At 44.6% G+C, this 25,636-nt stretch overlaps 1 protein-coding gene across 1 annotated transcript; it reads left to right on the plus strand.

The window, feature by feature from the left end:
• The first annotated feature begins 15,457 nt into the window (after positions 1–15,457).
• Positions 15,458–25,053, plus strand: AHSG (alpha 2-HS glycoprotein). The gene is made up of 7 exons (XM_067536572.1): positions 15,458–15,744; positions 17,208–17,318; positions 19,932–20,016; positions 21,905–22,068; positions 22,359–22,469; positions 23,275–23,349; positions 24,469–25,053. Exons 1-7 carry the CDS (start codon positions 15,526–15,528, stop codon positions 24,754–24,756), a joined length of 1,053 nt encoding a protein of 350 aa, XP_067392673.1. The 5' UTR covers positions 15,458–15,525; the 3' UTR covers positions 24,757–25,053.
• The last annotated feature ends 583 nt before the right edge of the window (positions 25,054–25,636 follow it).

A 25,636-nucleotide genomic window follows, 5' to 3' on the forward strand; every position in this document is an offset into this window, starting at 1 on the left:
AAAGGTACCCGTATTTCCATTTTATTGATGGGGAAAGTGAGGGGCAGGGAGGTTTAGTGACATGACTAGAAAGCCAGATAGTTAGGGACAGAGCTGAGACCAGAAGCACTGACTTTCAGGCCTGTACTGGAAACAATAGATCCCAGTGCCTGTGACGCTAGGCCCGAAAAAGCCAAGCAACTTTACAAATTGCAAGGCCCAAATCTGACCTTTAGAGACATATTATAGGAGAATACAATGGTAATGAGAGTTATTCCTTATAAGTAGACTAGAGCTTTGATATGCAAGTGTATTATTGGCAGTTATTTGAGGTTGTTTACATATACCTTGTTAGAAGTTAGCAATGTAGATTAGATAAGCTACTTTCCTGTCTATCACTGTTCTATTGATTGAGTTCAAAAGGAACATATGAACATTTAGATGGAACTTGAATGTAACAATACTATTGCTTGTATTTCTCTTTGAAGTTTAAGTAGTAAATACCTGTGAATGGTTGTAAATGGCCAATTACCTTGTGCTAATGTAACTAGTTACCGGTGTGCACAGGACATAGAAGATGATACTTCAAAGCCACAAGCAATCATCTAGTAATTGTTCAAGGAGGTACCTGCTGTCAAAAAGATACCCGTCAGCCTGCCTGGATCTATAAAAGACTCTAGTGCAGGGGGGTCAAACATCCGGCCCATGGGCCGGATACGGCCCACCAACCTTTTTGGTCTGGCCCCTGGCAGCAGCGACATCTCGCGGCGTTGTACTCTCTGGCGGCGGCGCACGCTGCTGTCAGAGTACAACACTGCGAGATGTCACGGCGTCACGTGCTGCAATGAGATCTGTGCACTCTGGCGGCAGCGTGTGGAGCGCTGTGTGCACGAGACACAGCGCTCCAAAAGGCAGGAGAGGGACAGTGTGGTCTTGGGGCATCGCGCAGTACTGTAACTCTTAATCATTGATCAATTCTTTTAATCGTAAAATAGCAGTAGTTATTGAAGTTAATTTTTTGCAGTTTTTATATTGCTGATATCTAGCAAATAAAATACAATACTACATACAAATGGTTGTGCCTGGTATTTCGATTTATGGTATGTATGGCCCACTTGAAGTACATTTAATTCAAATCTGGCCCGCCATAGCAAATGAGTTGGACACCCCTACTCTAGTGGATTGATCTTTTTATCTCAAATCTGTCCAGGCTTGTCAGGGAAAGTTTGGATGGCAAGGCTGAGATCCCAGCACCAGCCTGGAATCATCCTGCTAATTCTCATGGGAGAATTTGAACAAACTCTGCACATGGACTATTTAGTCTTTATTTCACGGGACTGGATTTCTAACAAAGCAACTCTAAACAAGGACTGATGATCTCCAAGCTGTTTGGGTAATTTCAGAGACTTTGCAATTTAATAACTTTGCAATTCAGTTATCATCTCTATTTTGAAACTGACCTAAGAGCTTTATTTTCATCTGTGTATGTATACTGACCTTTTAACCATTACTCTTTTTCCTTTTTTAAAAATAAATGTTTAGTTAATAAGCATTGGCTTTGAGCGTGTATTTGGGTAAGATCTGAATTATTCATTGACTTGTTTGGTAATGTGTCCGATCCTTTTGGATTGGTAGAACTTTTTTACATATGATAGATAAAGATTTTCAGTAATCCCCATCGTAGCCGCCTTGGCTGTCTGGGTGCTAGCCAAAGGGCTGGTCAGTTTTAAGGAAACTGTGTTTTGTCTACTGAGTGGCCAGTGAGGTCATCAGAATGTGTTTGTTGCTGGCTTGGTATATCTGATGGAAGAAAAACCACCGGTATTTAGGGCTTTGCCTGCCCCATTCTTTGCCGTTTGTCCTGTTTAAGCTATCTCAGCATGGCTCCCCTGGGGCCAACATCACAGCCTCGTCCCCCACTCAGTTGGCCACAACGTGCCATCATTGGGAAGTTCTATGTAGAAATCAGTGGTACAACATGGCCTCGTATCTAAATAAAAATGTGTGCAGGACAAGCGTCCCTGTTTGGGAGAGGCAGCACCTAACTTTAGTTCTGAAGCAAAATATCTGTAATGCTTCCATTCTGTTCTTCCTGTAAGTTCTTCTAGCCCAAAGTATTTCAATGGAGTTGAAAGGGGCCTTCGCCATTATAAAACTGAGCAGAACATGATCAAACCCTATCTCTGCTCTGCCCACAAAGCCAGCCTTTACAGCCCATTAATCAAGTAGTTCCCCACAAGCTTTGCACTTTCTCCAGTGCCACTGGTAATCACCGGCAAACTCACAACCCTATCTCCCTTCAAATTTCTCCTCAAAGCTCACTTCTGCTGTGATACCTACACACCACTCAACAATGGTTAGACAATTGCTGTGCATGACCACTACCTGGTGTGCCAGTCATGACCATCTCACAGCTACCTTCTGCTCCTCCAGTGTGTTTGTCGTATCTATCTCCATCATACACGGAGGGCTTGTCTGCACTCGGAAGTTAATTCGGATTAAAGTAGGGTATGAATTTAAACTGCAATAGCTATTTCTGAATAACACCATATTCAGACACTTTATTTGAGAAGAAGGGTAGTATAAACCACTTGGGCAAGATGAACAGGAACTCTCGTTCCAGAATGAGAGCGTCCACATGTGGAGTTATTCCGGAGTATCTATTCTGGAATAACTCCATGTTTAGACAAGCTGCCAGATTGTAAATTCTTTGGGGCAGAGACCATCTTTGAATTATATGTGGAGATTGAGTCTAGCACAATGGGCCCTAACAGGGACTGCTCTAGCTATGGGCAGACTAGGCAGCTGCCTAGGGCAGCAGATGGTCGGTGGCGGGGGATATGGCTGGAGGGACTGCTTGCAGGAGGAAGGAGCCGTCAGCCAAAGCTCCAAGGAGCAGGAAGTGCTCCCGCCACTCCCCTGCCACTCCCTGCCCCTGACGTGGGTAAGATCACAGCCACAGCTCAGGCACTGAGTGGGTTGGGGTCTAGGTCAGAGCCCAGCCTGGACCTGCCACTCCACGCCCCGCAGCCTTCCGTCCCTGCCCTGGATGCCATCACTGCAGCTACACAGGTTTGGGGCTTTGGTGCTGCCATCACAGGCTCCCACAGCAAGCAGTTCATCTGGAAAGGTGTGGGGGATGCATGAGGGAGTGTGGGAGTTGCTGGGGGCCAGGCAGGAGGTGTGGGGTGGAGGTGCAGAGTGCAAAAGGGGTGGGCAGGGAATTAGCACTGCAGAGGGCCAAGATGCGGGGCCGAGATAGATATGCAGGGGCCAAGGTGTGGAGACCCCCCCTGCTCTGTCCAGCAGGATGGACCCTGCCAACCCGTGGGGGGGGGGGGGGGGGATCAGTGGCCCCAATCCAGAGGGCTTCATGTGGGCGAGAGGTCCACACTGCCCATTAGCTGGGCCCTATGGGCTGCAAGCTGCCCCTTGCCAACGTCCTGTTGTGGTTGAGCTGAGCAGCGCCGGGGAAGGAGCCACGGCTGTGGAGGGGTGCTGAGCTGGGGCTCACTTACTTCTCTCTGGACCCACTCAGAAAGGGCCATTGAGAAAGGCAGTCCCGGCTGGGGCATCTTTTGTCCAGAGAATGGGTCTCAGTCACTTGCAGAGGCTGGCCTAGGCTGGCTCCGCTCACCCGGGTGTCAGACAGTTCCCATCCGAGAGCTGTCACCAGGGCCCAGTGGCCTCTGCAGCCCCAGGCTGGGATCTGCCCTGCCAGCCTTTAACTTGGCTGCATGACATTTGGGGATGGGAATGGGGGTGACAGCAACAGGGGAGGTACTGGAGGTCTTCCGCAAACTTCCAAGGGGGCAGAAAGGGGCCGTGAGACTGAAGTTTTACTGAGGGCAGTAGATTGTCTTGAGCAGCGTCTGGGCCCTAATCATGATCCGGACCTATAGGCACTGCAATTAGGTCTTAATAGTAATTAGTTTTGTCCTCCCACTGTCACAACGACAGAAGCAGTTTGCTTCTCATTGACTGGCGTTTTAGGGGCAATGAGTCTGAACACAAATGATTTAATTATTCACCCTCTCTGTACCTTTGATACCAAAGCAATGTTAGCAGAGGCTGCGGCATAATGCACTTCAAACAAATACCCTGGAAATCATTTCAGGATTTTCCAGGTAATTATTTTTATTAGTATCGGGCTGCTGCAATTTCCAAATCAAACTAAATATACGTTTTCACCTCTCATGATCCACCAGGGGTTTAAAATTATGCAGCTGATTCTTTTGTTAGCGTGTGCCCAGCTGCCAGACTGCCAGGCCCAGTTATTGTCACTGCTCCGCTGTAACACTAGAATTTCTGAGAAAACAGCATGTCTGGCTCTTGGTTATATAAATTAACATGGAACCGAGGCTACAGACTCAGCCTGAACAGAACCAATAGAGTTTTTGTGAGCCCACCAGGTTGGAATCTGCAGTGAGATGTAATTTTAGTGCTGGTCTTGCCCAAACTGATGCTTCATTGAAGGTGTCAAGGACAGTCGAACCTGGGAACTGGCTGACATTCTGATCCCATGCAGCAGGTGCCATTTCTCATTGTCCTTTGCTATAGCAGGATATATTCCCAAGCACATAGGCCTTGATCCTGCAATTAACTCTTGAGTGAGTGTACGCCATACCACAGATTGCAGGACTGGGGTCTTGTATAGTAACAGTTGGGGGAATTATTACAACAGAACTAGGGCAAAAATAAATGGAGAACTCATTTTAAGAGACTAATTATTTTGTACCATAATTTGATCATCAGACCAGTTGTGGCACTTACACTGTATTTGATTGACAATGGTATTTAGTCCAAGAATGTATATATATTGTGACAGGGTCAGACCTGATGGCTACAGGAGGGTAGTGGAGGGGATCTATATTAGCCCCAGAATCAACAAATCCCTGTTCCCTGGGTGATCCAGCAGGCGCTACTCCGGGGCAATTAGGCCAGCTGAGGCCAATCAAGGAGCTTGCCCCAGCAGTTAAAAGCCTCCCTGTCAGGCAGACGGGGGTAGCTGGAAGGGCGTTAGGAGGAGAAGCAGAGCGGCTACAGGACTTGGAGCAACCACTGTCACATATTACAACCCCAAAAGGTACCAGAGACAAGAGGGGGTACCTGTCCGGCTACAGCCGGGGACCCAAGGCACAGGCCTGAGGGAGAACCCCTCCCCACCCAGTTCCAGGAAGCAGACTGCGAGCAGTGGGGCCAAGGACAGGCGACCCAGGGAAAGGAGTAAGTCATGGACTAGGCAGTTTGGAGACTACTCCACACAGGGTCCCTGGGTCGGGGCCTGGGGCAGAGGGCGGGACTGGGCCCCCCTTCCTTCCCCCCTGCTCCCACCCAGGCACATCGTAGTCCTAGCCGAAGAGGGCACAGTACCCACGAAAGGGCTGAACAAGCTGCCCTTGCCACAATATATTCCAAAGTTCTGTTCCATGATCTAATCATTTTATTACACAAAACTGTAAGATCTCTTCCCATGTAGTTGAGGCCCATGACAGTAAAAATACAAGGCACTTAGGCACTTGATTTGTGGTTTAAAAAACGATCCCATTGAAGTTAGTAGCTAATCTTCCTTGGACTTCAGTGGGAGGAGTTATAGATCTGTTTTGGACTCTGAATCTTCCGTGGCCTTGGACAATTCAACAGACTCCCTATCTACCTACTTTCTAGGAGTTTTAACTGATAACGTTTGCAAAAACTCTTTGAAGAAAAAAAGCGCCAAAGAAATACCTACTGTGATTATAAACAGGTAGCTCATAGCATTATAAGGCTACTCATTACTTTGTTTACTTCTAGAGAGACAAGGTGGGTGAAGTTGTATCTTTTATTGGACCAACTTCTGCTGGTGAGGGAGACGCTTTGGCGCTTACACCAAGCTCTTCTTTGGCTCTTTGTTCACTTTTGATCCTTCTCTCTAATTGGCTCTTTAACTTACATTTGGGCAAACAAGCTGTACACTCTTCCCTAGCTGCTGAGGATGGATTATGAGGATGATTTAATATTCAGATTGCAGTCGCACCCACAATGTGCTAGGGCGCTGTCTAAACACAGATGATACAGGCCCCAAAGAGGATACAACCTAAAAATATCTTACATTATGTTTACAGCCTGTTCTCTACCTTTCCAGGGGACTGCAGGAAAAGTGTACTACATGGCTGTGCTAGAAAGCAAGTGTTGCACCAGAAACCATACACCATGGGAGAACTGTGAAGTTGGGTCTTTGGTCGAAACTGTAAGATGCATTCATATATTATACACAATATACCTGGTGCTTGGAGTTTGCTTTAATTCTTGATCATTGAGGCAGAACTATTCAGGTTAGCAAAGCCACATACGATGACAGGCTTAATAGCTGGCACTGTCTGAAGTCTACACAGGATGCGGGAGGAGAGGGAAGGAGAAAAAGAAAAATGTTTCTCCCCCTTCATGCACAATGGCAAATGGTCCAGGCTTATTCTTGTTGAAAGGAATGTGAAGTCTCAATCAGTGCACTGTCTAATGAGTTACCGACATCCCTCTCTCATCAGCAGCATTATTTGAAATGGCCCCTACAGACACTAGGTCTATTAATACAGTGACCCCCCAAGCATCTGAGAGTTCAAGTCCTGGCTAAATTACACTGAAAAGGAATGTGATGTGGTGGATCACAGCAGTGAAGTAAGAACAATCTGAATGATTGCGGGCTTCTTTCTTTCTGAGGGGATGCAGAAATCCTGGTGTATGGTATTCTCCCCAGCTAAGGATTGCCTTTGATTAGGGAGTGGGGAACATGGGAGATCTGAGTCTCTTTTACAGGTGTCCTCTCTATGCAAACATTAAGCACTTCCGTGGCGTGGTGGTTTACATCTCCGAAGCACAAGTAACTCATCTGTTCATCTAGAGTTCAACAGCCTGCCCCACCTCTCCTATTCTGGGGAAAGAGGAAAGCAATATTAGAAGTCAGGAGATGGACACTGGCAATAGCTGGTGAATAGCCTTTTACTCCACCACCACCTCCTCCTCTTTGTTTGAAGATCTGTAGGAGGTGGAGTTAGTGACCTGGTGGTGTCAAGTTATCTTTAACAATACTTTTTATGTTCCAAACATGGAACACTCAATTGTGGCATTGAGGACACTATGTTTACACACCAAGCAAAAGATGCAGGTCAGTGGAAGATGACTAGCTAAATCCCCTGTGCTGCTTTGAAAGTTTTCAGCCCCGTTTTCATCCTAAAGTGTAAAACACTATTGCACGCAATGAAACAAAATGTGGGTGGGCTGCTTTGTCATACGTTAGATCTACGGTAACATCTAATGCAGTGATTCCCAACCTTTTTGTCTCAAGGGCCACAGATATCCGAGGGTGCTGAGGGAGTTGGCTGAGGTGATTTCAGAGCCATTGGCTATTATCTTTGAAAGCTCGTGGCAACTGGGGGAGGTCCCTGATGATAGGAAAAAAGCAAATATAGTGCCCATCTTCAAGAAAGGGAAGAAAGAGGATCCAGGGAACTACAGAGCGGTCAGTCGCACCTCAATCCCTGGAAAAATCATGGAGCAGGTCCTCAAGGAATCCATTTTAAGGCACTTGGAAATGAGAGAGGTGATCAGGAACAGTCAACATGGATTCACCAAGGGCAAGTCTAAGGAGAGGAGATTAGTAACTGTGGTTGGTATGGTCTTGAGAAGATCAACATGGGCCAGAAAAGGAAGCTGCAGTAATCAATGAGAGGTGATCAGGGGTCTGGACAAAAGAGTTATAGCTCTAGTTGTAAAGAGAAGATATGGGTTTTAGAGATGTTTTGGAAGACGAGGAGCAGAGTTTGGATATAATTTGGGATGTGTGAGACAAGGTGAAAGAGGAATCAGAGATGGCTCCCACAGATACAGGCCAGGGGACAGAGAGGAGGGTGGCACTGTCAGCAGTGACAAAGAATGGAAATGTGGGGCAGGACGATAAGGAGCTCATTTAAGGCAATGTTAAGTTTAAGCTGACGGCCAGGCATCCAAAAGGAGAGCTCGGAGGGATAGGCTAAGATGACTATATTGCCAAGCCCTTGAGCCTCACGGAAGTGGTTCTGGTGAGTTATTTTCTCTCTCCTTATCGAGAAGCTAATGAGCATAAAAGCTGTAGCCGACTATTGTCACTTATGTCCATTTAGACATATGCTTTCTCTCTTTAGCTGGTAGAACCTAACTTCACTCTCTGTCTCTGAATTTCTGGTTGTACAGTGCGAACACTGATGTCAATCTCATTTATCAGATGTTACAAGATTTGCCCAGTTCACAATCTTAGCCAACGAAAAGCAGGTGATGCCCCTCTTTGTATAAATCAACACTGCATGGTGCTTGAAATCAGCCAACACTACTAACATCTGTGCCTCCTTTTCCTGTAGGCACTAAGGAGGAGGTCACCAGTGTCTGTTCATACTGCTTCATGTTTATTGCTCTAGTCTAGACAGCTTGGAGTCCACGTCTGCTGTTCTTCTGACTCTTCGTAAACTCAACATGGAAAGCAACATGTCCAGCAACTTTGCTGTGACAAGAGTCCGAGCTTTAAATCTGGCATGTGAATTTTTAATTCGCTAAAAAAAGTCCATATGAAAATTAAAAGTTATGCTAACCAGAAAAGACTCACTTTCCCTAGCCGTCACATGCCCTGAATATTTTCTTAAGAGACTAAACAATCCCTGCCCGAGGAAGCATAAATATTCCTATAACTTTTCTTCTTTTTCTTTTTTTATTCCTAGATTTTCCAGCAAGGTGGCTGAAGGGCAACATAAAGGGTGTGTGTGAGATGGACGGAGGGGGAGGACCCAGTCTGCACACTGTCCCCTCCCCCTGAAAACTAACTCGGCCTTTTGTACTTTTAAAACCAAATCCCAAGTGTTAGAATTGGGTAGGTCTTGTCTGAGGCGTTTCACTTGGGTGTGGCATGGTCTGCAGGCAGTTCCCCAGGCTAAGGTGTTGCCTTTTTTAGAGTGGAAATCAGGAAAGGGAAAATCCAGTTTCGCCATCCTCCCTGTTGCCGTACACCAGCATGGCTGCCTATCCTCTCTCCATTGACTTTACCAGAATGGGACCTCCCATCATTTGTGTGTACAAATCTGCATGTGCAAACTCAGAACTTTGCAAAAAGGGGCCCATCGTACCTAACTAGCAATTATAGATTCTTATGAGTAGTTTAATTCAGATAAGAAACTCAGGGTCAAATCCAGCCCAACATTAAAAGTGCATTGCTCCTCCCATTGACCTCAGTGGGAATGACATCTGCTCATGTCAGGGTTGAACTTGGTTTCCGGTCTAAGGAAGTCTCTCACCAAGAAGGTGTCTCTGCAGCTGACAATGTATGGCTCAATACAGTGCACTAGGTTTCCCTAGCACTCTTAGTAAATTTCAGGCTTTGGCTCACCAAGGCCAGGATTATCATGCAGAATTCACCATCAAAGAGAGGGACTGTATCATAAGACATGACAGCATCAGTGTAAATTGCACATTTAACTCTCCTGAACTTAGTAGAACTGTAAGTAGAAGAAATGAACCCTGCAGGTTTCAGGTGTCCTGCACACTAACCTTCCTCTTTTAAATGGGGAGATGAGTCAGTGATCGGTGGATAGTCATGCAGCAAAAGCATAACCGATAGGCCTTATGATGCGTGGAGCTTTATAAACCTTCTATATCTTGAAACACAGTGTTTCCATTTAAGGTGCTGCAAATCTCTTGGGACACAGCAGCAACCTTTTTTGTTCCTTTCCCCTAGTCACAGGTTGTGTGAGTTTCCACATTTGTAGGTTGTCTTTAATTTTCTTAGGTTGATATGGGCGGAGAAGGGTGCTGTTTAATCAGTGGGTGTCTGTTTGCTTAGTTGTTAGGCATATTTAGTTTGGAGAACTCATTTACGTAATCTGAAATATCTCTGGCTTCGTTTCAATGCCCTTCTGCTCTGCAATCTCTTTTCAACTCATGTTGCTTGTTACTGTACTAGATGCTGGCATGACAGGCAACTCTCAGAGCTGGCAACCAGGAAGGCTGGAAATCCAAACTGTACAATACAGACCATTTATGGTCAGCCTAAAGACTGACTTCAGTCACAATAGATAGATGTGTGAGCCTGCTCCTATAATTGCCACCCATCCCATCTTTGATGGATCTTGTCCTCTGTCCTTCAAGTTGGACAAGCAAGACCTTAATAGCACTCTGAAATACCTGCAAAGCTGATGCAAAAATAACCAGTTGCTATTGCTCTGCAATGTGGCATCAGTTGCAGATTAGGAAATTATGGGTTAGGAAATCATAATAATGCAGATTAGTTGCATATTGAGGAAACCAGAAAGACAGGACCTACATAGCAGGACAGAAGAACATGTGGTAAGACTCAATGAGGGACCGGAAACCTCAGATCAGAAAATATTCTATTCTGTTATTGACCGCATAATCAACACATACCAAAGAAAATGAGGAAATGGAAAGAAAAAAATCAAAATCAAAAACCCAAACCAGACAATTTCATATCATTTTCCCATTGGCAAGAAAAAGAGAATCACACAGGACAAATGCCAATCATGTTGCTCAGTGTTCTTCTGGAAGGTACTCGGATAATTCTGATAAGGGGGGTATAAGAGCAGGAATAAAATTACTCTGCATACTCTCCTAACGTAACCTGATTAAAAACTGCTCCTCCTACAGCATGGCCCCTAATCACAGGGATATTTATGAAATTCTACAATTATTTTATGTATGATTTTTAAAGCTCCCAAGTCCCTGGGATCTAAAAGGGGGGAGGTGAACCCCTCCCTTTCCCACATACACACATGCAATTTAAACCAAAACTGCACTAGGCCAGATGCAGAATTGAGTAAAGAAAAAACCTTCTCTAATGGAGGGACTGGAAGTGTTCTGTAGAGCAGGAAATGGTGCAAGTAGTTCATTAACCATTTAATGTATTGTAGATAAACTTCTTTCTAGTATATACCTTATATCGTCCCTGATTCATGGAAAGCTACCATGCTTGAGGTAGAAAGAATTATCCAATGACTAAAGTCCAAGAGTGTGTTGACACTGCGATAAAAGACCCGCGACCTGGCCACAGCTGGCCCGGGTCGTCTGACTCAGGCTCACGGGGCTCAGGATGTGGGGCTCAAAATATTTGGGCTTGGGCTGGACCCTGTGAATCCATGAGGGGGGAGTCTGGGCTCTAGCACCTAGGCTCTAGCCTGAACCCAAATGTCATTGACACTGCAATTAAACAGCCCCATAGCCCGAGCCTGAGTCAGATGACACGGGCCAGTCACAGTTGCTTAAATGCAGTGAAGACACACGCCCAGTAACTTCCCATAGTCTGAATTATTCAAAACAAGATTCCTCTTCTGGGATACAACTTCCGGTAGCCTTCCAGGCTCAGCCCTTTCCCTGTTGGCTAAGGGATTCCGCAGCCTTCCTTCCAGGGCTTGTGCTGTGTTTCTCCCTGACCCCTTTCCATTGCCCTCCACCACTTCCACCCTGGCCGGCAAGAAGCTCTTTCAAGAAACAGAACTCGAAATGCAACCTTCAGAACAACCGTCCTTCCCCGCAGGCACACCTGCTGGGGTGCAGATGCCCTGCCTTCCTCCATGGCTAGGAGGCCAAGTCACCCACCAGGCAGCAAGTAAGCAGCCTTCCCCTGCTGAGATTCCCCTGGTGTCTTGGGGTCTGTTGCACAAGCCTCTCTGCTCTGTTAGCTCAGACCCCTACTTCACCCAATGTCTTCCTCTAGGTCTCTCCCTCATCTACCCCAGAAGTCTACCTGGGTCACATGACCCACCAGAGCCACGTGACCTTCTTCATTTTCCCCACCTGGAGAGGCGAGCTGGCTGTGTCACTAGTGGGACTGAGGCCCGTCCCCCTGAAAGGACCAGCCACCCTGTGACAGGCTCCTGTATTGACATTTTAGACATTTGAAAAATAAAATAAATGACTGGTAGAATGGACAGTGGATGGAAGACGGAAAGCGCCATATAAGTGCTAGGCTTTATAATTTCACTTATACGGGCCCATAATATTGGACATAATATTTTACATATATGGGCCCCCTACTAGCTGACAGCCTCACAAATGTTATTGACTTTATGCTCACAACAGCCCTGAGAGGTAGGGAAGTGCCATTACTGACATTTTACAGATGAGGAACTGACACACAGAGACCAAGGCCCAAGTCTTTAAAGTTATTTAGGTGCCTGATTCCCACCGACTTCAATGCCTTTACAAATCTGCCCTTAAGTGACTTAGCCAAGCTTAAACAGGAAGTCTGGAGCAAAAGCAGGAACTAAAGTCAGATCTACCAGGCCCTGATGCACTGCCTCAGCCACAAGACCACCTAATACTTCAGATACAGCAGCTGTTTTAAAGGGTGTTTGGGATAATCTTATTCTTCTGTGTGAACTATTTGTTTTATTTATCTATTTCAATTTCAATACATGAACCTAAAAAGGAAGGCCTGTCCCTGGTTCTTGGTGCCCAACAGAATAGCTAAAATGCAATTGAACCAGGACAAAAAACACTAGACAGTAGCCAACTGCTAAGGCCTTTCTTTGCACAAAAACAACCTATTCAAGAAACCCCAAATGTTCCCCTCCATTCCCCCGGTTTCTGCAAATGCTGGTCTCCCAATAAAAATTCACCGTCCCTACCCAGCCTCCTCAGGCCTTCCCCAAATGCCTGCCTAAATATATGAGCTTTACAACATGCAGAAAAGGTCAGCAGATTCAAGCTATTTTAGACCAAGGTGGAGACTGAAATTCAAAGTCCAAAGGACCTCATGGAGAAGAGAAGGGGCCATGAAAACACTTCAGCATCTCCACTGTGTCAGTATCAAATGGTAGAAAGAGATGTGTCTCATGCAGCTAGATCTCAAGCCATTTAAGGGTTTATAGGTCAAAACCAAAACCTTAAAGGTAACCTTCAAAAGACTGGCTGGGACCAGTGGTCTGTGCATTGCCACCCACGCACTGTAATACTCCTGGACTCAAATATTTTCCCATTTGACTGCAGACTAGTTGTTATGTGAATATGTTTGCACTCTGTCTCAAAGTTTGTTTGATTAAATTGGATACATTACTGTACAGATAGGGCAATGTGCATAGCAAAAGGGGATGAGTTGCATTTTATATACTAAAGAGGGAAGTTGTTTAAATTCCTCCTGTTGGGCACCACAGACTATGGCAGATTATTAGATATGGCAATGTTAATTCACAGATTCATAGATTCCAAGGCAAGACCTCACGGAACTTCCTGAAAATAATTCCATTTGAACGAAAGCATTTTTAAAAAAAAAAGTAAATCTTGATTTAAAAATTGCCAGTGATGGAGAATCCACCACAACCATTTGTAAATTGTTCCAGTGGTTCATTACCTTCACTGTAAAAAATCATGCCTTATTTCCAGTCTGAATTTGTCTAGCTTCCGCTTGCAGCCATTGGATCTTGTTATATGTTCAGATCAAACCACACAATGAGTTTCAATTTCGCTAGCAGGACATGCATCACCACACTCCTTGCTCTCCTGATACTCACAGGTAGCATGAGGAATCTCATAGATGGCCCTAGACTGTGGATGTGATGAGTTGGGTTCCAGGCTTGGATGTATTAATGAGACTTATCTGTGTCAGGCTGGATCAAGCCCCAGCTGTGACCCTATCATTTCCTTTTGACAGTGAATGTAAGTGGTGGTGTCTCCATTGGATCCACTCTACCAGTCCATCTTCCTCTTCCAGGACCATCCGGCTTTACATTTCTTGACTCTCTTCAAGGTGAATTTTTTTCTTCACCATTTTCATTTTTGCTCTCCTCTGCATTTCCCAGTAGAGGCAGAGGAGAAAGGCAGCAACACAAGGCAGGCTATGCTTGTGTGATTTCCAGCCCAGTTTTACAGACCTAGCAGATTCAGATAAGCACTCAGAGAGATTTGTCTGATGAGAACAGAATGAAATTTCTGAACCTTTTGAAATCCACCCATCATTTATTCTGAATCTGGAACTAATTACCTAACTCCTTAAAAGGGTTTAATGGATATATAGATTAATATATTTTAAAGCCAGAAGGGACCATTATGATCATCTAGTCTGACCTCCTACATAATACAGGCCATGAAAATACATCCAGCTATTCCTACATCAAGCCTATAACATCAGGTTGAACTGAAGCGCATCTTTGAGAAAGATATCTAGCCTTGATTTACGGACATCAAATCATGGAGGATCCACTTTGGTGAGTTGTTCACATGTTTAATTACACTTACTATTAAAAATGTCTTCATTTCCAGTTTGAATTTGTCCAGCTTCACCTTTGAGCCATTGGATCTTATTGTACCTTTGCTAATAATTTGAGAGGTCCAATATTTTCACACCAAACCACTGTTTATGATTTTTGTTTGCTAGAATTACGAGCCCTTTGCTGCTGTCATGTAACACTCTGGACAATGCCAACCAATTTCTTCATGGAATTCTGTTCTTACTTGGTGCACCTCTCCAAAATATCTCCACACCCCATTTTACATCTAATCTATTTGTCTAGTTTATTATACTGCCCCATCACTGTATTATCTGGTCCCCTACCTAGACTGTTAATAGTGTCATGATTTTGTTAGTCCTGTGTACCTTGGGACTTGATCCTGCCAACCTTATGTGTTTAGTCCCACTAATTTAAATGTGACTATAGATGTGAATAAGGGTTACAGGATTTTTGCCCTTGATTTGTTAGCACAGAGGAATAGCAAACATATCTTATTCCATGGGCCAAATCCTCAAATCTGTATTCCTTATTCCAGTAAAATTTCCACTGAAGTCAGTTGGCTACACCGAATGAAGACTTGGGATCAAATTCTGCTTTCATTTACATGAGAGTAAATTTAGAGTAACTGCACTGAAGTGACTGGAATTATTCCACATTTACTATGGGATAACTGAGAGCTGAATTTATGGTAATCCATAGGGTTTGGAACCTGTCTGCCCACTGCTACTACCATTGAAGTCAGAGGCAAACCTCACATCATAATTTAGTTCATCACTGATTTTGACCCCCGAGAAGTGATTTTGATTTAATTTATGCCACTGTAACTGCATTGATCTTGTTGGACCGTCTCCTGATTTACACCAGGATGAGTGTGCCCCACACCTCAGGATTTCAGTGGCTTTGGGCCCACGTACAATCCTTCTGAATTCTTCTGCAACTCAAGTCAGCAGTAGGACTTGTTTCCCTCTCACATGCACTGCACTGCACATGACTGTCAACAGAGTTCCTAAAACTGTCTTACATTTTGCTGATGCTGTCTTCTTTTTAGCAGATTTTGCAATGTCCTACCTGATAAAATTTACTTTGGCTAATATTCATCAGGCAGGTTGATGTTCTAATGTATTTACCTTTTTTTTTCATTGTTTGCAGTAGCTTCTTGGAACTGGGACAAACATCAGTGCTATGCTTATGCAAATTTTCGTTGTGGTATATTATATAAATGAGTCTCCTCTAGCTCCTTCTATCTTGCCATTAGAACATTGTTCCCAGTTCTATTATACTGACAGGGATCAGATTTTCTCACTAGGCCATGAAGGTGTTCGTAGCTTTACTATTGCTTGTTCAGCTTCTAAGCTACAAAGCCGTAAGGATCAGGCCCCACGGTCCCTTGAATCTACGGGTCATTGACTGTGATGACCCAGAGTCTGAAGAGGCGGCTGCAGTAGCTCTTAACTACATCAATGCCCATCATCCTCATGGATACAAGTACGCGCTGAACAGCATTGAGAAGATCAAGGTGTTGCCCAGGGTAAGTGCTACATAAAAAAAAGAAAAATTGCAGTGAGGTTGTCTGGGAAGTCAAATGCTTGAGACACAAAATGCTTAGAAATGATTGATGAGATAAATGTAGAGTGAGGACCTCAGCTGGTGTAAATCAGCCTGGCCTCATTGACATCAGTGGAGTGACACTGATTTACACTAGACAACAATCGGGCCCATTATCTTTAGGATGAAACGTGTCTCTTAAAAAGCGAGAGGTGTTGAGTGATATTAATATAATAATACGATGGGCCTAATTTACAAATGCGATCTCCTTATTAGGGCAGATTGGCAGTTAGACACATAAAATGCTCATTTATGTGCCTACCAGTGAATCTGAGCATCCAAATTGCAAAGATTACCCTTATGAGGTAAGTAAATATTATTTGATTAAATTTGTTCCTAGTGCAGTTCCACTGACATTAATGGTGTTACACCAGGTCTAAATTTGACCCAGTATCCCCACTGTACAGATGGAGGCAAATGTGGCCTGAATTTGCATTTACACGAAGGCCATTTTACATCACTCTAGCAGTGTCCACACAGGACGTTACTGTGCAGCAAGCTGGTGCTCTGTAGATGCACATCCTGGCTTGCCACACAATAATTCGCTGGGCAGGCAGGGCCTAATTCTCCTCTCACTCGTACTAGTTTTACACCAGTATAACTCCATTGGCTGTAGCAGAATTACTCTTGGTTTACACTTGAATAAGTGAGGAAAGAATAACGTCACAGACAGAGTCAGTGACACAGACAGAGTCAGCGACAGAGCCAAGCTTAGCACTCAGGTGTCTCTGAGGCCTAGTGTTGTGCTCAGATGACTAATGCTATAGCTGAAAAGCTGTAAGTGTAGTTGAAAAGGGCCCTGCAGTCCTTAGGCAATAGAGGCATTTGAGCCAATGCTCAACCTCAGTAATTCAGCATATTTCCATTGAGGTTAGTGGAACTAGCTCAATACTCACCAGCTGACAATCGGTTCTTTCACCTGAGTGGGGCCAGTAGCATTTAAACCGTTCCTGATTCCTTGCCATAACACTAGGGAATTGCTCAACTGCAGTTTTTGTGCCAGCAAAGCTGCCCATCACTTTTAAAGGACTGTCAGACAGTACGAAACTTAATGACTCAGGAGATCTGGGTTTGGTTTCTGGTTTCTTCTTCTTACAACCCACTAAATTCAGATTGGACACTTCAGACATTTATTCCTGAGCTGGTGTAAATCCATATGGCTCCGCTGATATCTATGTAGCGATGTTTATGCACTCCAGCTAAAAATCTGGCCCATCTTTCTTACAGAGTTCAACACTACAGGGCAGTTCCTGATCTCAGCTACCCTAGTGAAAACCTAGAATTATTCAACTGAAATCAGGAACGAGGACCAGAATTTAGCTTGACGGGAGAAATCTGGTGATGTTTTGGGAAGTAATTAGCAAAAATCTTTTATTTTCCTTCCAGAGGCCTTTTGGAGAGATATTTATGCTCGAACTTGACTTATTAGAGACTATGTGCCACATCGTGAATCCCCTACCCATCGAAAATTGTACCGTAAGACCACTGACAGAACACGTAAGTGTCTGAAATCATCATTAGCTCTCTGGGTAAATGTGAATGTACAGCACATTGTATGTGTTGGTTATAGCAGGACAAGGTGAGCTGTCACTGGGTATCCCAGCCTACCATTTTTCTCTTTTTCCAGGGTAAAAATCTCCTTTGAGATCAGCCTCATAAAGCTCCAGGCTGATATTCTGCTTTCCTTACATGCATAGATAATAATAATAATACTTACCATTTTACCTTTGTCTAATGGCTTTCATTCAAGAAGATCAATGCACTGCACAAATACTAATCAGTTAAACTTTCCAACACCTTTGTGAAATAGATTAATATTATCCTCATTTTACAGGTATGGGAAACTGAGGCACAAGAAATAAAGTGCCATGCTGAATGCCCCACAATAGCTCTGTGGCAGAACCAGGAATAGAAGCCAGCTCTTCTGCCCTCCAGAGCTGTGCTTGAGGCAAAAGGTCATCCTTCCTCTAAACAAAGGGAGAAATCAATGGCAAATGCCACATACAACAGAAAAAAACAGGGCAGAATAACAAAGTCGACCATTGGTATGCATATCAGATAGGAGATCTGTGCCCTAAGTGAGCTTGTGCAAAATTAGAGCCTTAAGAAAGATATTTACATATATCCATGAACACTGATACAGAGTGAAGGAAAGCTGGCTTTCTTACTGTATGAACGGGCAAATCTCTAGTTGACTTCCCAAAAGCAGTTGCTGGCCTTGTAGCACACTGTAACCGTCCAAGCAGCCCATTCTGTGTATCTTTGGTTAAGTTCCTCCAATATATTCTTTCTACATCCGTCTCCTAGGGCGTATCTCACTCCCAGCTTGGACAGGCCGACTCGTTCTAGCAGGGCTCAAGCAAGTGTGCTAAAAGGAGCAATGCGGATGCTCCGGCTCAGGCTTTCAAGTCCACCAGATCCCCAAGGCTTCCGAACCCAAACTGCAGCCTGAGCCAGAACACACATATTGCTATTTTTAGTGTGACAGCTTAAACTCTGCTAGTGTGAGTCTGTCTAGCTGGGCTGGGAGGCTTGTTCCCATCTACTGTGTAGAGATACCCTAAGGAAACACACTTTGCCCCATCCACATACGGTTAAACCTGTGAACACAACACAAATGTTTCTTGCACCCTACCTTGAAGAGCTTTCCACGCCTCCCCCCTCCCCTGTTATAACTGTGGGAGTGTCCAGGTGTGTGGAGGGAGGTGGTTAAATTATAACATAGTTCCCAGGAAAGGATCTTTGTTTGCACAGGTCAGGGAGTCAGTGCTACTGTTGTTTCTGGCATGGTTTCCACCACCACATGTTCCAGGCCAAAGAGTTCAGTGTGTTGAAACACTGGTAGAGAACCATGAAGGACTGCATGCAAACATTGCTTAAAACTGCAGTGCCCTTTCTTTCTCCCGGCCACTCACATATGAGCAATTACCCATGGCTGAGGCCACCTTCTCACCCTTCCTCACTCCCTATAGCTCCCTCCCTGCCCAGATTATCTCCTGGATTTCCTTCTGGTCTTGTTATCCCACCTTTCAACAAGAGGGGAGGGCACTAGAGTAGTTTTGACAAAATACCAATCCACCCTGGGTGACACTTTCCACGTAAGGCCTGTGCACATCCTGAAAGGATTCAGCCATGAGTCAAACCCAAGTTGCAGTCAAGGAAAACTGTGATTTGCACCCTTTGAGCTCACCCTCACTTGCTACTAAGGTAAGCTTCACGAGTGCAAAGCACAGCTTTCCTTGGCTCATCTGGGGCTTGTACTGGTGCAGGTACACCAGAGGCTGGACACCCATGGTGAGATCAGAGCTAATCTCAAGCCCTTAAGTAAAGCTTTTCTGGACCTTAAGTGACCCTCTGCATGGGGTGAATTTCACCTCTTCTGACTGTTAGGCCAAAACTGAAAACCTTTCTGAGCCAAAACTCTCATACAAGTCAATGGGAGTTATGCCGGAGTGAAGGCTGAGTGGAAAACAGCCAGAATTTCAGGATTTAGTCTGTTGTTTATAGAGACAGGCCCAAGCAACACAGTTCAGGGTGGGGTCTGAATTCAAACTCTCCCTATGTTCAGCAGGGTTCAGACCCCGTAGTCCATCTCAGGGCCATCGCTAATTGTTACACTTGTCCAGTGAACCCTACTTTACTTTTTGATATCCCCTCTGCTCATGGGTCACATACACTACGTACTCAGGCATCACATTATGTTGCCACTATGCCATTGACCAGCAAATGGTTTATGGGAGCATTAGTGGTTGCACTGCAAGAAGCCTTTATTTACAAATAGGTGTGCTAAAATTGTTCGCTTTCTTGGAACCCTTGTATTAGAGATAGGCTTGAACTAAACTCCTGGACCTGGAGACCTCTGAACTACCAAGAATTCTGACATCTAGATATTTGTAGCTTGGGTCTACCTCTGCCTTTTATAAAGCACACATCCTGCGAATGGTTTGGCAGGCTCTCCAGGAATCAGACTGGATTTGCCAGGAAAACTCTGTGCCAAGCTTCATTCCCCTACACTCACTAATAAAATATCTGTCTTCTTCTAATCCTGCTTCCTTTTTGAGAAGCTGCTACTGATGTGGATGATGTAACCCTTCGCGTTTGTACTTCCAGGTTGTTGAAGGCGACTGTGAGGTTAAATTGCTCAAGTTGGATGGAAAATTGTCTGTATTAAGTTCCAAATGTCACTCAACTCCAGGTAAAGGCTTTGTTCTTTGTCAGGGTTTATGCTTAGGGATGGTGATGGGAAAGCAGGAATGCTATCAGAATAAATTTTGGGGGTATTTGGTTCTCTAGTCCTTCTGATTCTAAAGTATTGCAAAGTATTCTGAGATGGAAGAATTGGCTATCTTAGAAGTCCTTTTTCCCCTGGCTTAAATCCACTAGCAAGGAAGGATGGCCCAGTGGTTGGGGCACTGCCTTGGGATGTGGAAGACCCACATTCAAGTCCCTGTTCTGCCATGATCTTCCTGTGGGACTTTGGGCAAGTCACTGACCCTCTCTGTACCTCAGTTCCCCATCTGTACAATGGGGCTGACCTCAGGAGATAGGCACTGCTCATTGAACTGATGCCCTATGATCAAGGTGGGTGAAGTAATATGCTATATTGGACCAACTTCTGCTGGTGAGAGACAAGCTTCTGCGCCTAAATGGAGTTCTTCTTCAGGTCCCATGTAAGCTTGAAAGCATCTCTCTCACCAACAGAAGTTGGTCCAATAAAATATATTACCTCCCTCACCTTGTCTTTCTAATATCCTGGGACCAACACAGCTACAACAACACTGCAACCCCTATGGCCATGTTGATCATAGCATGGGATACGTGGACGAGGTCATTAGCCTATGAATTTATCCCTCTCTCTTTACTCATGTTCATCCTGAGTGTTGAGATGTGCTAGGGCCGTCTTGGGAACAGATCCCAAGTTTGAACTTGAGGTGGCAGACAGTCTGGCATTCCAACTCACGCCTCTGGAATTTGCTTCCTCCTTAGTATGACGTGGCCTGAGTTTGTTGACCTTCATGGCACTTCGCAAGGCGCAGCTCATTCTCTAAGCTCAAAATGTTCAAAAGGGGCCATTGAAAAATCTCCATTGTGGGGTGTTCGTCTCAAGGCATCTTGGGCCTGATTTTCAGAAATGAGGAGTAGCATTGCTCCACGGAGCACCTAAAGTGCTGCTCCCCTATATTAGAACTGAGTGTTATGTGAGGGGGAGAGAAGGACTAAGAAGCTGATCTGGAACAGGGTGTCAGGCCATAAGGAACAGAGCAGGGTCAGAAGTAGCAACCAGAACGGCAGCAGCAGGAAGGGGAGTAGAGTGGGAAAGCAAGTTGTTCCTTGTCCCACTGCCTAAGTTCTCCATGATGGTTCCAGTTACCTAGAGATTGTGTTGCTTTCTCAGCCAATGGTGTACCATCTAGCTGGTGCCCCACAGGGACCCATTCCTGGGTTGCAACCCACCACCTGAACACCACTTTTGTGGGATATTCTTGGGCAAATTCTGCCCTCATGTAGGCCTGTGCAACCCCAATGAATTCAATGGACCTGGACAGCTGTTGTGATGGACAGTATCTAGTACCTTTTTTCCCATCCACTCATTCTCCCTACCTGGCAAATTTCATGAGACATGCACTCCTTTTAGTGAAGGAGAAACACACACAAACACACAACCAGAATTCCAGTAATTTAGAAACTCCTTTAATTTCTCACATTCTTTCATCAATAATGGGCTAGATCCTGAAGCCCATTTAATTTGCACTTAGGCAAACTTTCATGGGTGTCCCTGGTAATTTATCTCAGTAAGGATGGATTAAAACTGAATAAAAACCTTGAAACGAAGCTGCTGATGATCAGGGGAAATTTTCTTTAATAAAGACTTAAAAAGCTGGCATGCAAAAGCACAGCCACCATCTGCGAAAGGCTGCCATCTCTGGGCTAGAATTTAGTGATTCTTTCCCATAACACACCACCACCAACTGCAGTGTGGAACAGGGTATAAAAAATAATACTGTATCCCACTGAACAGATCTATAATGCATTCTGGTATCTGTCATTTTGTCAAAACATAATCTGTTCTGTTTTGTCTACAGACTCAGCTGAAGATGTTACTGAAATCTGCGCCGACTGTCCAATATTGGCACTTTTAAATGACACTCGGGTGATAAATGCTGTTGACCTTGCACTCGCCAAGCATAACAAAGAACATGATGGTGCCTACCTTAGACTCCTTGAAATTGGACGAGCTCAAATTCAGGTAACCGTTGAAATTATGATCCTTGGTATCTTACAAAACAGAACATCCCTCCTGCGGTTTTTATGCTACGCTCATTTGCTTGTGTTTGCAAACAAGTCTGGTTTCCACTAAACATGGTGTTAATTTCCCAAGAGTTCTGTGGCATCTAGCCATGTGATTCGCACAGACTTTAGAGGGAGAGACCATGCTAAAACCTACCTGGACTTAGAAAATTCACCCCTCTATATTTTCTTGGTAGTTCTGTAGCTTCATGCTGCAAAGACATTTTAACAGTATTAATGTTTTATCAGCATCTCCCAGACTCTGTCTCTGTCGAGTTTGCCGTTGTTGTCACTAACTGCTCAACCAAAGATGCCCAGGATCATGTGGATGACTGTCAGCCGCTGCCTGAAGATCTAACTGTAAGTATGCTGAGACGTTAATCCAGAGCAATCCAGTTCAGAGTTAGAGATGAGCCAGGCTATACTGGGCCTGATCCTGTACAGGATTAGACCCTATATGAAGATAGGGTGCAAGGGGCGTATTCCGTCTGTGACATGATTTCCAAGATCACCTCACATCTTTTTTCCCCTTTATCATACAGGAGTTATATTTTGGCATACCCTAGTGGAGACCGTTTTAAAAGGATGAGGCAAGGGGAATCATTCACACAGAACATTTTATTAAACATGGTGCATGTTATCATGTATTATTTGTACTTCAATAGCGCCTAGAGGCCCCAACCCTGTTGTGCTAGGCACTGTATGACAAAAGAACAGCCCTTACCCTTAAGTGCTTAGTGCACTTTGTTTTGATACCTAAACTCCTTAGAACCTTAGGATCAAATCCTGTATCTATTCAACTCTTCATCTTTTTGATCTATATAGATTAAATCCCATGCAGTTTTACAGACTGTTGGTCTCTTAGCTGGCTGACCATGCAAGCCTCCTTGCATACACACATGGACAAAGGGGCATCGCACTGGAAGAGCGTTAACAGGGAGCTACCACATACTTGCTAACTGTACATTTAAAGATAATTTTGCCATTGACTTCAGTGGGAGCAGAACTGGCCTCAAAAGGAAGCATTTTACAGTCTAAATATGTACACAATGTTTAGGTGCTTGGGGTTTTTTGTAGACTGTACTATCCCTTAGGTACTGTAATGCAACTATCCTCCACTTTATAACTACGGCTTCTTTAACTAATCGTCTTCTAATTTTGACAGCAATTCGGCTTCTGCGAGGCAGCAGTTACCAGCAAAGATAACGTCAGAGTGTCCTGCGCTATTTATGAACATCAGGTACCAAGTCTAAATATCTGCTTTATTTTCAGAATATTTCCACAAGTTTAGAACCATTTGAAGCACCTGTCTCAGAGTTAGCTCTTTCTCCATAGTTGGCACTAGTTTCTAGGTGCAACTCAAGGGGTTAACTTTAATTTATAAAGTCTGGTATGAATTGCTTCCTGGCTGCCTTAAGGTGTTCTGTGCCGGAAATTGAGCCACTTTTGCCACCTGACATCAGACATAGTACCACTTTGGTTCCTCAACCGTGGCTGAACGTGGTCATAGTTCTGTGCAAACTGGGCCAACCTGCGCTCAAGGTCCGTTGTTAGAAAGCATGATCAGTCCCTTATTCTAACAGGTGTCTATCACACTTTCTGAATCAGTTGTTAAACACTCTTTGGTCATGTCCATACCATGGACAAATTGTGTTCAACTAGGGTTGAGGGATGACTAGCAATAAGCCATATTTGACATTAAAAGGGCCATGAGACTGATACCTATGCTTGGAACCACCTCAGGAGATGAGATCAGCTGGGGTGTTTTTGCTAACAGTTTCTAGATTTGATTGAATTAATCTATATTAGACATTTTTGCTTAAAATTTACCATTACTGCTACCACAGGTGCAGTTCCACTGGTGATAGAAATAGTGGGAATGCCCATGTAGACCGGGGCTCAGGCATCTGCTTGTGTTTTAGCCACCATGTTTCTCTGAGCAGGGTTAGATGACAGGGTGGTCAAAATGCTGGTCTCTGCTCTAGCGTTCCCGTCATTGATACCACTGGTAGAGCTGTACTAATGGTAGCAATGGTGGAAGTTTTATGGGGGGAAAAGGTAAGGTGCTGATAGGGCAGCATCTGGATCTGAGTATTTCATTGACTTCATAGGAATTGCTCACGGTTTACTCTGGTGCAATTGCAAATAGATCCCACAGAGCTTCTGGTTATTAAAGAATGCACAATAGCAGGACCTGTATCTTCGTTCACATCTGTAGCCAAAGTCTTCTAAAATTCAGGGATGTTTTGGATCTGGGGCTTTGCTTTTGGATCCATCTCTAGTTAAAACCAAAGTACCCATATATGATAAACTCCAAGTCCCAGAGCACACTAACATGACAGATGACTTTCTTTTCCAGCCTGGAGTGACCCACCGTCACCTGATTCATGATCACTTGGGAGGACAGCTTCCCACCCTGGCACTAGGCGTCAAGCACCATGATCTCAGGCATTTCCACCACGGCTCAGTCCATGATAAGTCACAGTCCAGCTCCGCAGAAATTCCTGTTGGTCTGCAGTCACCAAATCCCGTGGTCAAAAGAGATGTGGGGGCTGTTCTTGACCCAGCCATCTCCCATCCCCCTATAGATCCAACTCCTCAAAAATTCCCTGTATGTCCCGGGAGGATCCGACATTTCCAAGTGTAGGGTGAGGCACAGTAGTTAGCCAGCTGATGAAAGAATTAGCTGGTGGGATCACCCACATGCAGAGCACACTGCCAAGTACAAGTGTCTGAGAGCACTCGAATCCCTACGCTCCAGTGGGTTTCACCCTGATATATGAAAGCGATGGAAAGCTCACAATAATCTGCTCCGAAGAGGAGGTGGCCACACACTGTCAGAGCCGTGCTCTCTATCTGCAGAGGTGATGCTGCTCTAAAACCCATAACCTCATGATAAGAAAAACAACCAAAGGTGCTCCACAAATAAAACGTTAAGCATGAATGCCTCTTCGCCTTCTTTCCACCTGTATTTATTATCTGCATTGCCTCTCGTAATTGCTCAGTAACCTGCTTCATGGGGTGATACACCGGGTCCCATTTTCAAAGGCGCTGAGCAGCTGCAGCTCACATTGATGTCCGTGGGATATGTGGGTGCTCAGCACTTCTGAAAATCAGGCCAACACAGTTCTTAACCCACACACAGAAAGGACTTGGGGGAAAATTGGAAGTGAGATCTTCTGCTTTCCTGCCCATCCTTTGTCTATTTTAGCTCTTAGGTTCTCTGAGGCATGTTTGTGCCTGTCTTTAATATATGTTTAAAGCACCTAACTCACTCGGGGCATGGCAACATCAGTGTTCATTTACAAAAACAAAGAGACGGGCTATTTAGCAGAATGCACATAATGTAACCATAAGATGGTCAGGCGTTCTCCTGTTCCCTAATTAAATAAATAAAAACTCAAGGCCTTGAGTGGTCTAATACATCTGACATTTGCTGCAGGCTGCTCTGCAGTAATGCCACATGCTGGAAGCATCTGCAGTTCAGGAACAGACACACTTGATGGCGCTCGCTCTCCTGGTAGGAG

This window comes from Emydura macquarii, unplaced genomic scaffold, assembly GCF_026122565.2.
Source record: "Emydura macquarii macquarii isolate MOO-44397 ecotype Brisbane River unplaced genomic scaffold, CSIRO-AGI_Emac_v2 contig_3603, whole genome shotgun sequence".
NCBI classification, from domain to species: Eukaryota; Metazoa; Chordata; order Testudines; family Chelidae; genus Emydura; species Emydura macquarii.

Coding starts and splice junctions, on each gene's coding strand:
- AHSG (XM_067536572.1), top strand. CDS start 15,526: ATGAAGGTGTTCGTAGCTTTACTATTGCTTGTTCAGCTTCTAAGCTAC. Junction 15,745..17,207: donor AGATCAAGGTGTTGCCCAGG/GTAAGTGCTACA, acceptor TTTTCCTTCCAG/AGGCCTTTTGGAGAGATATT. Junction 22,470..23,274: donor CGCTGCCTGAAGATCTAACT/GTAAGTATGCTG, acceptor TAATTTTGACAG/CAATTCGGCTTCTGCGAGGC.